Consider the following 14395-nt stretch of genomic DNA (forward strand, 5'->3'; position numbering starts at 1 on the left):
TCGAAAACGATATGACATATTAGTTTCATTTTTGACAGATATTGCAAGTCGTGAACATAGCTGGGTATCGAAGAGCAGTATCGGTTGGCGGTTTCGAATTTGAAAGCCAAACACGCGCAACCGTCAACGTTATCCAGCGGCATTAGTGAGAATAGTGAGTTGGGATCGGAAAAGTATGATTTGTGACTGAAAGATTATAGGGAGTATACAAAATTTGGATAAAGTTCGGAATTTCGTAACGCCGCGGCGTGATTTTTTTTCCGAAAAATGTCGGATAGCATAAAGGTTGCTATCAAATTGAGACCGCTCATAAAACGCGAAAGAGACGATAATTTGCCCGTGCAATGGGACGTTCGGGATCAAACTATATTCTCCATCGATCCAGAAACAAAACGACGCGGGGAGCATTCCCACATTTTTGGTGAGGATTTTCTAGTGTTCTATTTTTCCAGGTTCAACCAAAAATATACTTGAATTTCAGCTCCAGTTAACCTAAAAATTTTCGTCTGCACTTTACGTGCTCCTCGTCAGTACTGTAGTCAATCATTCCTGTAGTCAATCATTCCTGTAGTCTAATTCGTCTATTCTCTACCTTTTTTCATTAAGGCAGTTTCGTTTTTTCTGACAAGCGAAAGTGTCATTCTGTGCCTGGTGAATGAATTAGGAAAGAAAAAAAAAAGTAATTCTGGTGCCAATGTACATACCACTTCATATTTATCTACACTTATGTCAAACTGGCATCTTTCTTATTCAAACTTGTGCCCTAAAATGCACAATGAAACAGTAGTAAAATAATGTAACTAAAAAGAAATCTTTCTGCAGATCACATATTTGGCATGGATGCAAATAATGCCCATGTATTTGATGTTGCCGTCAAACCTATAGTTGATGCCACTGTCAAAGGATTTAATGGTACGATTTTTGCCTACGGGCAAACAAGTTCCGGAAAAACGTATACCATGACGGGTACGCGAGAAGAGCCAGGAATCATACCATTGGCAGTTGAAAATATATTCGATGCCATTGCCAATACTTCAACACGAGAATTTTTGTTACGGTAATCTTTCCTATTCTAAGCTTAATTTAGTCATTTGAATAGCACTACTATTATCCGAAATAGTTGAAGGATGAAATTGTAGCATATGAAGTATTCGAAATTCAATTATACAAATTATTCCCAAAAAGTACCTTAGGTGCAAAAACCTTATGCCAAGTATATTAAAGTAGAAACTACCGAACAAGAATTTACTTTGCTAATTTGATACCATCAAAATAACAATGTACATCCACATATACACCAGCATCGATACCCTTGCAGTGTTTTGAGCTACCCAAGTTTCCTTAATTATTCATTTATCATAAAATTTTCACACTAAAAGATATTTATATCTTTAATGAATCTGGCGCGAACGGCAACCACTGATCTTGCTTTTTGGATATTGCAGATAATTGTGAATTGGGTGAAATATGTGACAATATTTTTGCTGTATAGGCCTTAGACTTGTCGTTGCGATAAAGAGACTGCATCGGCTTGGACGTGAATTTTATTTTTCCTTCAAATGTACTTGGCATGAAACTCTACTAAGTCTCTTGACACAAAGTGTATCTCAAATTGAAAAAATGCGTACAGCAATACATGGATACTTCAAATGGATAGTATGCAGTAGTCTCAATACCAATAAACATTCATGCTGTTTGTAGAGTATCATACTTGGAAATATACAACGAGAAAGTAAATGATCTATTGCACAAAGATGGAACAGATTTGAAGATTCATGAAGATTCGAATGGTCAAGTTATTGTCAAGTGTAAAGAGGAGGTAACCAACTGTCCTGAACATGTGTTGTCCATAATGAAAAAGGGTGAGAAGAATCGAAGCTTCGGAGAAACAAATATGAACGATAGAAGCAGTCGTAGTCACACAATATTTAGGATTGTAAGTGAATTACTATTTTTCTGATCAATGAACCCGTCAAATAAGAATAATTGAACATTTCGTTTCTCCTGTTTTTCCCAGACCATTGAGAGCCGAGACACAGCTTCCAGTTCTGATGGTGCTATTCAGGTTTCACAATTAAATCTAGTTGACTTGGCAGGCTCAGAACGGGTCCGTCAAACAGGGGCAACTGGTGATAGATTCAAAGAAGGACGCCATATTAATTTGTCTTTGTCATCGTTGAGCTTAGTAATCAAGCAGCTAAGTGAATCTAAGGAATATGTCAACTTCCGCGACAGTAAACTGACCAGGATTTTACAAGCATCTTTAGGAGGTAATGCAATGACGACTATTATTTGTGCTGCTACGCCGGCAGCTCTTGAAGAAACGCAATGCACATTGTCGTGAGTATTCACTTCTAACGTGAAATATTTTTATTCAACTTTATTTCATACTAAGGGACTATCTTAATGTTTAAGATGCTTCCTTTCCCAAACATTTTGGTTTGATTTATACTAGTATAAATTTATACTGTATTATAGAATTAGTTATTAATTACAGGTTTGCAGCTCGAGCAAAGTGTATTAAAAACAAGCCTAAACTGAATGAAGTAGTGTCTGATGCGGCGTTGTTGAAACGGTTCGCTAAATTGATAGAAAAACTTTCTTCAGAACTTGCAGTAAGTAGTATCATGAGAATTAGTAAAAGTTGTAAAATTGAATTATTTCTGTTACTGAACAAATATAATCTTTCCCTATGTGAATGCTCTTTCGTGCTTCTAATTGTGGAATGAACACATTAGATTGTAAATGTGATATTTTATGTCGTTCTGAGCAGCAAATTATGCATGTTTGCGTGTTCTTTTATTTCATTGTAACCCGTATTTTGAGATATCAATTGAACTATTAATATAAATGTAGACAAGATATTAATATTACATTTACCAGAGTCTTACACAATTTTTGCAAATTATTAATCAAAGCTTAAATGAAACGGAAGAATTATTGTTTTAATTAATTGTCAATTTGCTTCCTAGTATCGATAGATTAATAGATCAGAAATGCATTGAAAATTAAAGAATTATTATTGAGTCAGCTGAATATCATTTGAAATATTGAAGAAAAGAAAAGTTTGATCTGATTTTAAAAATTTCTCTGTGGATTATTTCAATCCACAGAATATATACACCAATATCAAGTTACTTTATACAGTTATGAACGTGAACAAACATGCTGACATTTAACAGGTGTTACCAAACTCAAGGTTGACTAATGAGGCCTGAAAGTGTTGTAGCAGAAAACGATATTAGCTTAAAACGATTCAATACAGTCGTAATTCACGATTATGAAGCAAAAATTTAAGCATAGTTAAAATATCATTCAAAGTAAGTGTAATTTGAAAAAAAAAATTGTAAAATATGTGGTGTTGCATATGTTTACCGAAAAGTGAATAAATTATCTCTGTACGGAAATGGAACTTTAAATTCAACACAGTTTTTAATCGAGTTGTACCACAATTTTTTGTGATTTCAATTAGTTATGTAACATTTACAGTTCCCAGGAGTACATTTGAATAAAGAGCTACCTTGTGCATTTGTATGCATACCTCGTATAGTTCGTAAAGAAATTGCTCATTCATGTATGATTCATCACATTTCTGAACGCGCAGGAATATTATATTACTGTTGAATATTGGCGCATGAAGTGTCAATAACTTGTTACTTCTGTCCATAATATCGACTTGACAGGAGTCTCAAGTAAAAGTGTTTGTTTCATATTAGCAAAACATTGTTGTTAAGGATTATAAAAGGAATGCTGCATGAATAAAATCATTTTACAGCAAGAACGACAAGCAAATAGATGCGGAGAAGTTAAGGAAATGGAGTCTAAGCTGCAAGAAAAAGACCAGTACATTCAACTTATAGAAGATCGAATGCAACTATTGAAAACAAATATCGTATCATCCGCTAATTCAGTAGAAAATCTTGACTTCAAAACAAAATCTCGACGAAGGAGAACTTGGTGTGGACCCTCAAATCCAAGTTTTCTTAATCATAGTATGATGTTACCTACTATACAAGAGTTACCTACTATAGAGAATACTATGTCAGATTGGAAAGCAGCACAGTTCACCAAAAAGCGGAGCATAACACAAGCACCGCTGAATAATATAAATGAAAGTAAGTGCTCGAAGAAGCTTATATCGTCGATTTTTCACTATCAACATTATTTACATTATATTTACTTATCTTTTATATGTCGAGGTAACGGAATTTAATTTTTTACCTGATAAATCAAAATCTATTCAATCATCTGTACACATTTTGACATTATTCAGTTCCTTAGTATCTCATAGTTAAACATGAGGGGTAAAAAAATTTAAAAGCTGTCGAGTTGTTAGAGTTTGGATTTTACTGTAACTTTACATAGAGGTTAAAGTTGTATTCAGATGTAAAAGATCTTTTCGTATTGAATAAAATTATGCGTCAATAATTTCTTTATTCGGTAGTAGAATTCCAAACTGAGATGGAAGACTTTGAGCTGGAACTAATCGAGAGTGAACGAAACTGGGAGATGGGAAGATTTTCATCTGACAGTGAAGATCTAGAGGACAATTACTGTATTACAAGACGAAAGCGTGGTAGATCTCATGTTAAGTTTCTTGACGATGTATCAGTATACCCATTAGTTGACTATGAAAGTGTCACTGGCTCTCCGGAGAAGCCTGAACTTTCAACTCCTCCTCGAAGGTAAATGAAATTATATAAATATGTCAAATTAAGAACTGCGAAATAAAAAATTTCACAGTCATTTTCAGAAGTAACTGATCGGCTTATTTTCAGTACGGGGGAAATTTTTTTTTGCTATTAACCTCCAAGTGTAGCGATAGATAAATGCGAGTATTTCCGTTTTTCCAAGTAACATATTCCTTCGTAAAAATTTAGACTTCAAAAAATATAAAAATAGAAATTGAAGCTAATCTGGATGAATAGAAGCATGGCTAAAATAAACCAAATTTCATACTCCAAAGTTTTGGACAAAAGGAATCCCCTCTCCGTTGGTTTCCAAACACATTATATACGTGGATACTTTCTAATTCAGGTTCAGAATGCCATTAGAGTCAGAGCTATCCCATAACTATGAAACGCCATCTATCCGGTTACCGTATTTGTAAATTACACCTGTCTCCGTTTATCTCATGATCATGTAAAAGTTGAGCTACCAGTGTTTATGAATCGACTAACATTAGTACTTACTATTGTTTGGTGTTACATGTCATCTTTCATTTACATTATCATTTGATCCAATGACTTCTATTTCGCTGTCATAATTCTTTACTTTCACTGATGCAAGCTTTAAAACGTATTTGATTAGTTGAACTCATAATATGTAATGTGTATAATACACACGTTTGATAGAGTTATACTTTATCTATACCTAATGGTATTTAATCAATTTTCAATTATGGTTGATTATTAGTTTTTGACACCACAAATAACAATTATTGTATTTGTTGGTAAAGTAAGCTTCCTGCTCACTGTGGGACTTTGCTCTAGAGTTTAGATTAAACCACTCGTCTTTGAATCTGTTATCACTGTTTTTATTAACAGTGTCGTATTTGATAAGGTATCTGAATCACTTATCGTTGAATCGAAATTTCACCAACAGCTTTGAGAGTTGATAAGTTGCAGAAATCTAATGCCGGTATAATGTTCACTATTCGAAAAATTTTCTATAACCATGTACCTATTGCGAGATAAACTTTTGTGCAACAAAAACTCACCAAGACAAATGAGCTTATCTATACTGAGTAAGGATTACAATACTTACTGTGTTGCTATCTTTGTGTATATCCAATAGCTATTCTTATACCGAGAGTACCATGCAAATTTCAAACTTGATGTAATTAAATATCTAAATCCAAACATGAATCAAGTATGCCATCAACGCCATTTATTCTTTACTGAAAATTGGTGTCAACGTTTATTATTCTTCTGTTTCGAAAATACAATATAAATTGATTTAAACCAATTAAAGCCAAAATTAGTGAAAATTGATTTTTGATTAGTGACAATAATTAGTATATCAGAGTATTTAATCAATAAGAGATGGTACGGCTTTGTTTTATTTCGTCTATTATTCAATAATTGTTTCCCATCATAACCCTCAGTTGCATTGTAATTCACATTAATTTAATAAACCCATACGTGTATGGAATGAATTTTCGTCTTGTCATCAGCACAACTATTTTATACATATTCGGATTAGTTCTTTTAGCAGCACATCGTCTTAGAATCCTAATTCATATAATACTAATGTAGAGTTTTTTTTATGATTAGTATTAATAAACGGCATAATAATAATGTTGAGAACCTACCACAGCTTCTCAATATGTTATGTATAAGTTTGGAATTCGTATTAATCAACGTTGATACAAACAATTTTGAAGTACTCATAATAACTATAAAAGCACACTTAAAAACTTTTTCAATACTTATAAATTTTTTGCGCAGAGTTTAAGTTTGTAGTATATTCAAGATTTTATTCATTATCTCATAGACAAGAAGAAGAAGAAGACCCTGGTACACCAAAGGAAGTACTGAGAGATACAATAACCAATCTAGCTAATGAATATAAAACACTACAAGAATTCACGACGTTAGAAAAACAAATTTACACCACAGACACAGTTGAAACGATAGATCCAGTACAATATGAAATTAAATACTTGGAACTGGAATCTAAATATAATGCTGCAATACAAGAGAATGAGGAAATAAAAAAACGGTTTGAATCATTGTGTAGTAAAGAAGAGAACCACAAATCGATAGAATCAGAGAAAAATCAATTCAAAATGGATATGGTAAGTTCATTGGTCATAATTATTAATTACATTGTAATGTTAATGAGTTTTCGTTATTTTCTAGGAGGAAAAACTTGTAAGGCTAAAAAAATTGGAAGAAGAAAGAACTGACTATGAATGTCAAATAGAGTTACTAAAATCAAAACACAAAATGCGTGAGAAAGAGCTAGAAACCTCACTGCAGGTGAATACCATTGTTTTTTTTTTATTTTTATCAATTTTTGGAATATTTGATAATAGTCAATAATATTTCAACTTGCAAATGCTTCGTGAGTTATTTATGAAAAAAATTTCCATACATAATTAATACAATTTGTTGGAAGTACCAAAGTCTGAGAGTCGTGTGTTACGTTTCAATAACAATTGAATATGAAATTAAAAAGAGCAATAAGAAAAATACACAAAATAGTTTAATACATTGTCAAAAACGTACTATTCATTTATTTATGTGGTGATCGACCAGACCTACAATAAAGTTCACAATAGAATATAAAATGAATCCTCTCTAGTCGTCACAAATCAACAAACTTGGCTTCATAGTTTAGAGTTGAACACGAATAGACAGCAAAAAGTGTAGAAGATAAATATAGAGTTCAATTAAAAACAAGTTTTAAAAGAAAGATATAATACTGGACAGTCAGAGTTAAAATGTGCACGATAGTGTAGAGCGGATCGAAGACGTTGTATGTTGAAGGGAGATCGAATATAAACAGTCTTCTAAATGTGCTATTTTATTTAATCACGCTATTTTCAGTTCGTTATTTTTAACTGTCGTCGTTTATTACCTGATAAGGATGTGTTTTACACACAGTTCATGGACTTTCGTTTACACAAATTTGAAATCAAATTTGAAACAGTATTCTAGGCCTACTGCCTCACTGATCTGCTTCAGATCTTCCATCCTCATTATTTATTTTGAATAGAATACATTGTCAGACCTTTTGTAACGTAGAGCTGAATGTGCTTTGAATTCTGTTTAGATTGCATGGATGGATTGTGCAAATGTTGCTGATAATCAAAAGTCTTCGACTTGTCACTTGCAATCTTTGGTTGATAATTTAATGAAGGAAGTTAAAGCTCTAAAAGAGAAACTAGAAACCGCTGAAATATCGTCAGCACCCCAAGTATTATCGACAGAGAATGAACATATGAGGAAAAGAATACAGGAGTATGATATTTTGATTGAAACGGAGCAAAGAGAAAAAAGGAAATTAATCGAAGAGCTGAAAGAACTGAAAAAGTCTTTGGATAGTCAATCACTTATCGAGCACAATATATTGTTAACCAGAAATGACAAATCCCTCGATCCATGTGAAAAGCCATCATCTATAAATGATAATGATTTTAATATGAGTGAGTCATTTGAGAAAGTAATTTGTGAAAACCTTTGCGACTCTGTCCGTATGGATGCAGTACAACTGAACTTGAGCGGTACCGAGAATGAGAAAATTTTTGCAGAAATTGCACCATTAGAATTGCGCAGAGAATCTCAATCCGTTAATGGGATACTTGATGACGTTCAATCGAAAACTGAAAACAATTTCGTCGTTGAAACAGATTTGCTACACGAAATCCAAAATGAAAAAGCATACGATGAGAAGTTAAGTCCAAAGAACCTATGTATAAAATCTACGCAAAATACACCATCACGGGTGATTGACAATGAATTCAGTAATAGCGAATTTAGTGCAGTATCTAAAGAGCCTAGTGACTACACCAAAGATTTGTTCAACCTTTCCCCACAGACAGTAGAGGTGCAAAGTGATCTCATAATTGATACTGACAAATTGGATATTGACTTACTGAAACTTGAAATGGAAAAATTACTCGCAGAAAAAGAAAATTTCATAAAAGAAAATGATATGCTCAAATTAAAAACTGAAACCCTTACTGGGGAAGTAAAAAAATTGAAATTAACAAATAAACAGATTGAAAAAAACTGTGAAGACTTAGAAAACACGAAAATTGTTCATAAAACAGAACTCATTGAGCGAGATTCAAAGTTACATAAACTACAAAATAAAATTCACAAATTGGAAGATGAAATTAATAGTGTGCAAAGCGAAAGAATTTTGTATGAAGGACAAAAATGTGAAATGGAAAAAATTATCAATCAGAACATGGCAAAAATTCGCGATTTCGAACTTACAAGCGCAGAATTTGAAAGAATGAACTTGGAATTACGAAAAAATTTGAACGCAAAATGCTTGGAACTTGAATCCATCGAGATGCATAAATATGAAAACGAGATACAAAATCTGAAAAGCTACATAGAAAATTTGGAACATTTTATTAAAAACATTCAAACTGAAAATGAAGATCTTAAAAATCAGCTGCATAATCAATCACAGAATTTAAAGGACGATCTTGATGATATGACAAAGAAACTAATCCAACAGGAAAAGGTAACGGACACTTTGGAGAAGGATACGAAAACGTTGACAGAACATATCGGGCAACTTTCAGAAGTGAAATCTGAGTCAATTGTAACAACTAAATTGGACTCTGCTGACAAGTCGAAAAGTAGTAGCGAAAAATTGTTTGAAGATACTAAAGATTGTAGCAGCATATTTACTAATGCTAGTTATTTCGACGAAATGGATGTGTCGCTCATACAAGACAGTCTTCTACTCAATGAAATAACTGGTAATGAGTCGTATGTCGAAGATGATAAAACATCGTGTAATGCAACAATGTTAGAGAACAGAATTTTAGAGTTGGAAGATTCAAACAAAGATCTCGAAGTTATAAAGACTGATCTTTCGAGTACGTTGACAGCTGGGGAAGAGAATCTTTCAAACAATGATATTATAAATAAATTATGTGAAATAACGAACGCAAAGATGTTACTTGAGGATAAAAATGCAAAACTAGCAATGGAACTTCAGTTAAAGATTCAAGAGTCTGATGAAATTAAAAATGATGTTCAAGGTTTGAGACTGGGCATTGAAAGATTGGAAGAAACTATTCATTTGCTGACCACAGAGAATATGGATATGTCCAGTAAACTGACCATTGAAAAAGATCGCGCCAAAGAAATAGAAGCCCAATATCAGGTAATAAATTTAATGATTGTAATGTTAGCAAAATAGTTTCAAATTTTTTGTTAATTGTTTTTTATTGATCAATGTCACATTCTATAATGCTAATTATGAAAATAACTAGTTGAATTCAGTTAAGCATGGCCATTTTTTCAGGAACAAATTGAAGACCTTCATCGTCGCATATCTAAAATTGATGAGGTTAAAATGAATTTGCAAAATCAATTGAGGATTTCTCAGGAAAACTTGATAAATTTACAAGACACCTCACTACCTAATATAGAAGGTGAGGCCAGAGAAAAGATTATAATGTATCAGGAGAAGATTGATTTGTTGACAATGGAAAATATTGAACTATCCACAAATCTGATGGATAGAATAGATGAACTTGACAAACTTAAAGAAGATCAATCTCTGTTGCATAATGATAAATGCTCAGACATAGATACTGTTCAAGAATTAAGGGTACAACTGGAGAATCTAACTCAAGAAAACACAGAGCTTTCGAAAAACCTGATGGAAAAGATTGAAGAGTCAGACAGTTTAAAGCATGCCTACGAGTTGTTGGAGAAAAACTTGGCGACTCCTGTGAAAGACCTGTTCCCTGAATTGAAAAATGAAAATGATATCTGTCTAACAAGTACTGAAGCAGAATCACATGCCTGGCCTGCTACTTCACTGCAAAAGAATGAACAGTTTGAAGCGGCTAGCCAGACGGAACACTGTGAAGAATCGCAAAGCAATATCGAAGATTTGAAATTTAGTTTGGCAAAGCTCAGGGAAGAAAATATTTCGCTACTTAATAAAGTAGAAGCTTTACAGCAGGAATCAATTGCTCTCAAATCTGAGTTATTGACAAATGGTAATGGGCTAAAGGAAGAATTGAAAATAGCAAAACAATGTATAACTAAAGAAATCGGATTTTTAAAACCTGAACTCAAAATCTCAACTTTATTGACCAAAACGGTGGGTGAACTTCTCGGAGATTTCATCAAAATAATCATGACGAAAGAACAAGAAATCATTACAAAGGTAAAAGAAGATTTCGAGCAGGAGAAGCAAAATTTGGAGGACCAAAAAAGCCAAAGTGCAGACGCTGTACGACGGACCACAGTTTGGGCCAACGAATTAGAAGCAGATATTGAAAAATTACAAACTGAGATATCCCAGCAAGAAAAAGTGAACGTGACATTGAAGTGTGAGATTGACAGATTAGAAAATGACTTGAAAGAAAGTAATCATGAAAAGCAATTACTGAAAGAGAAAATTGGAGTCTTAGAGAATGATTTCATGAGCTTACAAACAGAACTCAGTAAACAATCCAATTCTAATAACAAGCAAGATGAAGAGGTAAATGCTATACAGGAACGGGAACGGATAGCATTAGCAGCTGCGAAAAATCGTGAAATAGAACTTCAAAACAGTATGAAATCTGTGAAGGATCAACTGAATCAAAAAATAGTGGAGTTAACATATGCACTTGAACAACAGAAAACAAAAAATCTTGATCTCAAAAGTACTCTAGAAGGACTCCAAGCCACCGAAAGTCAACTGAAAAGTATCATTGATTTAAAATCTACAGAGCTGATGAAATTACAACAATGCGTAGCAACGTTAGAAATGGAAAATGCGCAAATGATAGTTGAACATAATCAATTGAATGAAGAAAATGAAAACAAGACCAAGCATATTGAAGAAATCACTAGTATTCTAAAAATTAAATGTGATGAAATGTCCGAGTACAAAACTAAACTGGAATCCATTGTACCTGAATATGAAATATACAAAGAGCAAATAAAAGAACGAAAACAGTATGCTGAAAAATGTAAGCACGAGTACGAACTTTTCAAAGAGAAAGTCGAAGAAGAATTAAATCTTCTTAATGACAAGCTTTGCGATGAAAAAAGTAAAAATGGTAGCTTGCTCAATCAACTGAGCGACTTGAACGACAAAAATAAATTACTAGCATCAGAAATAGAGGAACAGAAGGAGAGGTGCGAAGAATTGGAAAATACTAATGAAAAATTGAATAAAAAAGTCCGGAACAGTACAAGTAATTTGAAGGTCGAGGCTCAGATAGAAGATCTAAAGGATCAAAATGAGATGTTACGAAATAATGCAGAAGGTGCGAGCAATCGAATAACTGAATTACTGGAAGTTAAAAATTCAATAACAAAAGATTTCGCCGCTTTACAAGAAAAATATAAAATTTTACTAGAAGAGAAAAAGGAACTAGAGCAAGTCGTTGCATCTAGCAATACAAAATTAGCTTCATCTGACTTACAGTTATCAGAAATATGTAACCAGCTCGAAAGCCAGATATGTGAAAAAAATAAAATTTCCTTAGAATTGGAAGCTACAAAAGTAATTATATCACAAAAAGATGAAGATCTGACAATTGCTCAACAGGAAATCGAGAGGCTTAATCTTGCCAATAACGAACTTGATCAAGAGGCAGAGGAACTCGCTCAAGAGATACAGGAAAGACTTGCTGAAGCTGAGAAGCTTCGGAACGAACTGTTTGAGTCACAAAATAATTTGAAATCAATATCTAATAACGTCACAGATAAAATGAAACTAAAAGTAGAAGGCAGAGACAGAAAGTCATTCCAAGATATGGCTGAAGTAGAGGTACTCATTCAGCAGAATAAAGAACTCTGCAAAGAGCTTGAAACGCTAAGCGTAACAAATGATTTTTTACGGAAAGAGAATGTAGAACTCAAAGCCAGGGTTGCAGAATTAAAGTCACAAAGTTGTAATAACTCCAGAAGTGGGTTACTTGAAGTTGCAAATTCCTCATTTAATGCATTACCTATCAGTCAGTTGCCTTCATTATCTAAAAAAGTTCGTGAACTGGAACTGGAAATAGTCTCCAAAAACGGAAAAATAGCGACTTTAGAGTTGCAAATACAAAGTGAGAACTTCCCTTACCAGAAAAAATGTAGAGATTTAGAGGAAAACCTTTCTGCTTTTAAACATAAGGTATAAACAAATTATTTATTATATCTACTATGTTTCAAAATACTTTTACCTACAGAAGTAGGCCTTAAATCTGTTTGTTACTGAACAAATTTTTTTACAGAACGCGATTTTGAAGGAGGAAGTGAAGAACCTCCAGAAAACTATGAGGTCTGTCAGTGCAATCGAGTGCGAGGCTTGCAGGAAGAGACAAAGTAACAGAAGAGATCAATTTACTCAATGCCTACCTGAACACAAAACTTATCTCAGTGGCACAAGCAGTGGCTTTGTTGATGTTAGTCTTGTAATCTACAATTTTTCTTCTCAAATTTTCATTTTTCAAGTCAGGTAAACGTACCAATAGCTGGACATGTACCCAACACCAGATAGTTTACGTATCTGAATGTTTTTGATAAATTCCGTTCCAGCTACTGGTTTATTTAATTTAATTTTGCATCCATACGCTTATTTCCCTGTTGCTATACACATGGTATTACTTATGCAGGAATACGCTAAAGTAGTCAAACTCGAGAAAGAGAATAAGCTAATGAGAGATCTGTGTCGAAGTCGGACACGTGAAATCAAGAGACTCGAGAAAGAAATATCTCAACAGGAGTTAATCATCTCAGAGAAATCTATTGTTCAGGTTTCACTTCAGAAAAAACTATCTGAATATGAGATGATACTACCGGAGAAGTTCAGGGTGCAAACTACATCGCCTATTGAAGAAATTAAAAACAATTCTTCTGACAAGAATATACGATCTTTGACGAATCGAAACAAGTCTCCACTCGAAGAGAATGTCAAGCGGTGAGGTATTTTTTAATCACAGTGCATTAAACCAAATCTTGGTGCCTTAATATTGACCAGCCTGATTTTCTGCTCTCTGCAAATCTGACATAAATGTTTCCCTACTAAAAATAATGTAAGATAATTGCCTCACCATTTTTTTTCTCAGACTACCGCACATGCATGAACTATGCTTTGGGTGCTCAATGTACGCTATTTTTATTCGTTATGCTCACAAACTTGTTAATCGTAAGCCGATGTGTATGATAATATATGTATATTACATTTACCACAGCGCATTGAAAGAAAACTTGTCCTCTAATATTTTGGACGATGCATCAGCAGTAAAATCCAACCATATTAGCAGCATATGGACTCACTACCCATAGATTATATTCTCTTATTTATATTGTTTATCGGTTGACCAGCAAGCAAATTGTGATGAAGAGGTATCAATTTTTATTATTACAAACGTGAATGAAAAGTGTTGACTAAAGTAAATTAAAAACTCATTATTTTTGTAATGTCCTATACATAAAATTATATGATGCATTTTTAGATTTAAGTACAATAGCTTTAAAAATGAAATAATATTTATATCTTCGTTTCAACCAAAGAGACCTTAGAAGTATCTTCAATTGTATAATAAGGTCTCTAAAAAAATTATTTCCTTTAAGTACTGCTTTGTATTTGTTTGTATTTCGTGACTTCATTGCTGTACAAAGTATACTATCGGCAAAGACTACGTGATTTGGCATTGCGGTATTTGAAATACAAGACTAGTCCAAAAAGGAATGTGAAGCGATCA

The 14395-nt window shown here is 33.3% G+C and overlaps 1 protein-coding gene across 3 annotated transcripts; it reads left to right on the forward strand.

The window, feature by feature from the left end:
- Nucleotides 1-115: 115 nt before the first annotated feature.
- Nucleotides 116-14056, forward strand: LOC124221754 (centromere-associated protein E). Of its 3 annotated transcripts, none has more exons than XM_046632044.2 (14): nt 116-421; nt 823-1057; nt 1702-1936; nt 2018-2340; nt 2498-2615; nt 3776-4115; nt 4448-4685; nt 6496-6799; nt 6864-6983; nt 7780-9855; nt 9997-12822; nt 12923-13093; nt 13304-13608; nt 13883-14056. In XM_046632044.2, exons 1-14 carry the CDS (start codon nt 268-270, stop codon nt 13974-13976), a joined length of 7539 nt encoding a protein of 2512 aa, XP_046488000.1. In that variant the 5' UTR covers nt 116-267; the 3' UTR covers nt 13977-14056. The 3 variants fall into 3 exon arrangements, with proteins under 3 accessions (XP_046488000.1, XP_046487996.1, XP_046488016.1); XM_046632040.2 differs by having other exon boundaries at nt 117-421; nt 4445-4685; XM_046632060.2 differs by lacking the exons at nt 116-421; nt 823-1057; nt 1702-1936; ... (1 more) ...; nt 2498-2615; nt 3776-4115 and adding an exon at nt 4181-4199.
- The last annotated feature ends 339 nt before the right edge of the window (nt 14057-14395 follow it).

This window comes from Neodiprion pinetum, chromosome 1 (assembly GCF_021155775.2).
Source record: "Neodiprion pinetum isolate iyNeoPine1 chromosome 1, iyNeoPine1.2, whole genome shotgun sequence".
Lineage (NCBI taxonomy): Eukaryota > Metazoa > Arthropoda > Insecta > Hymenoptera > Diprionidae > Neodiprion > Neodiprion pinetum.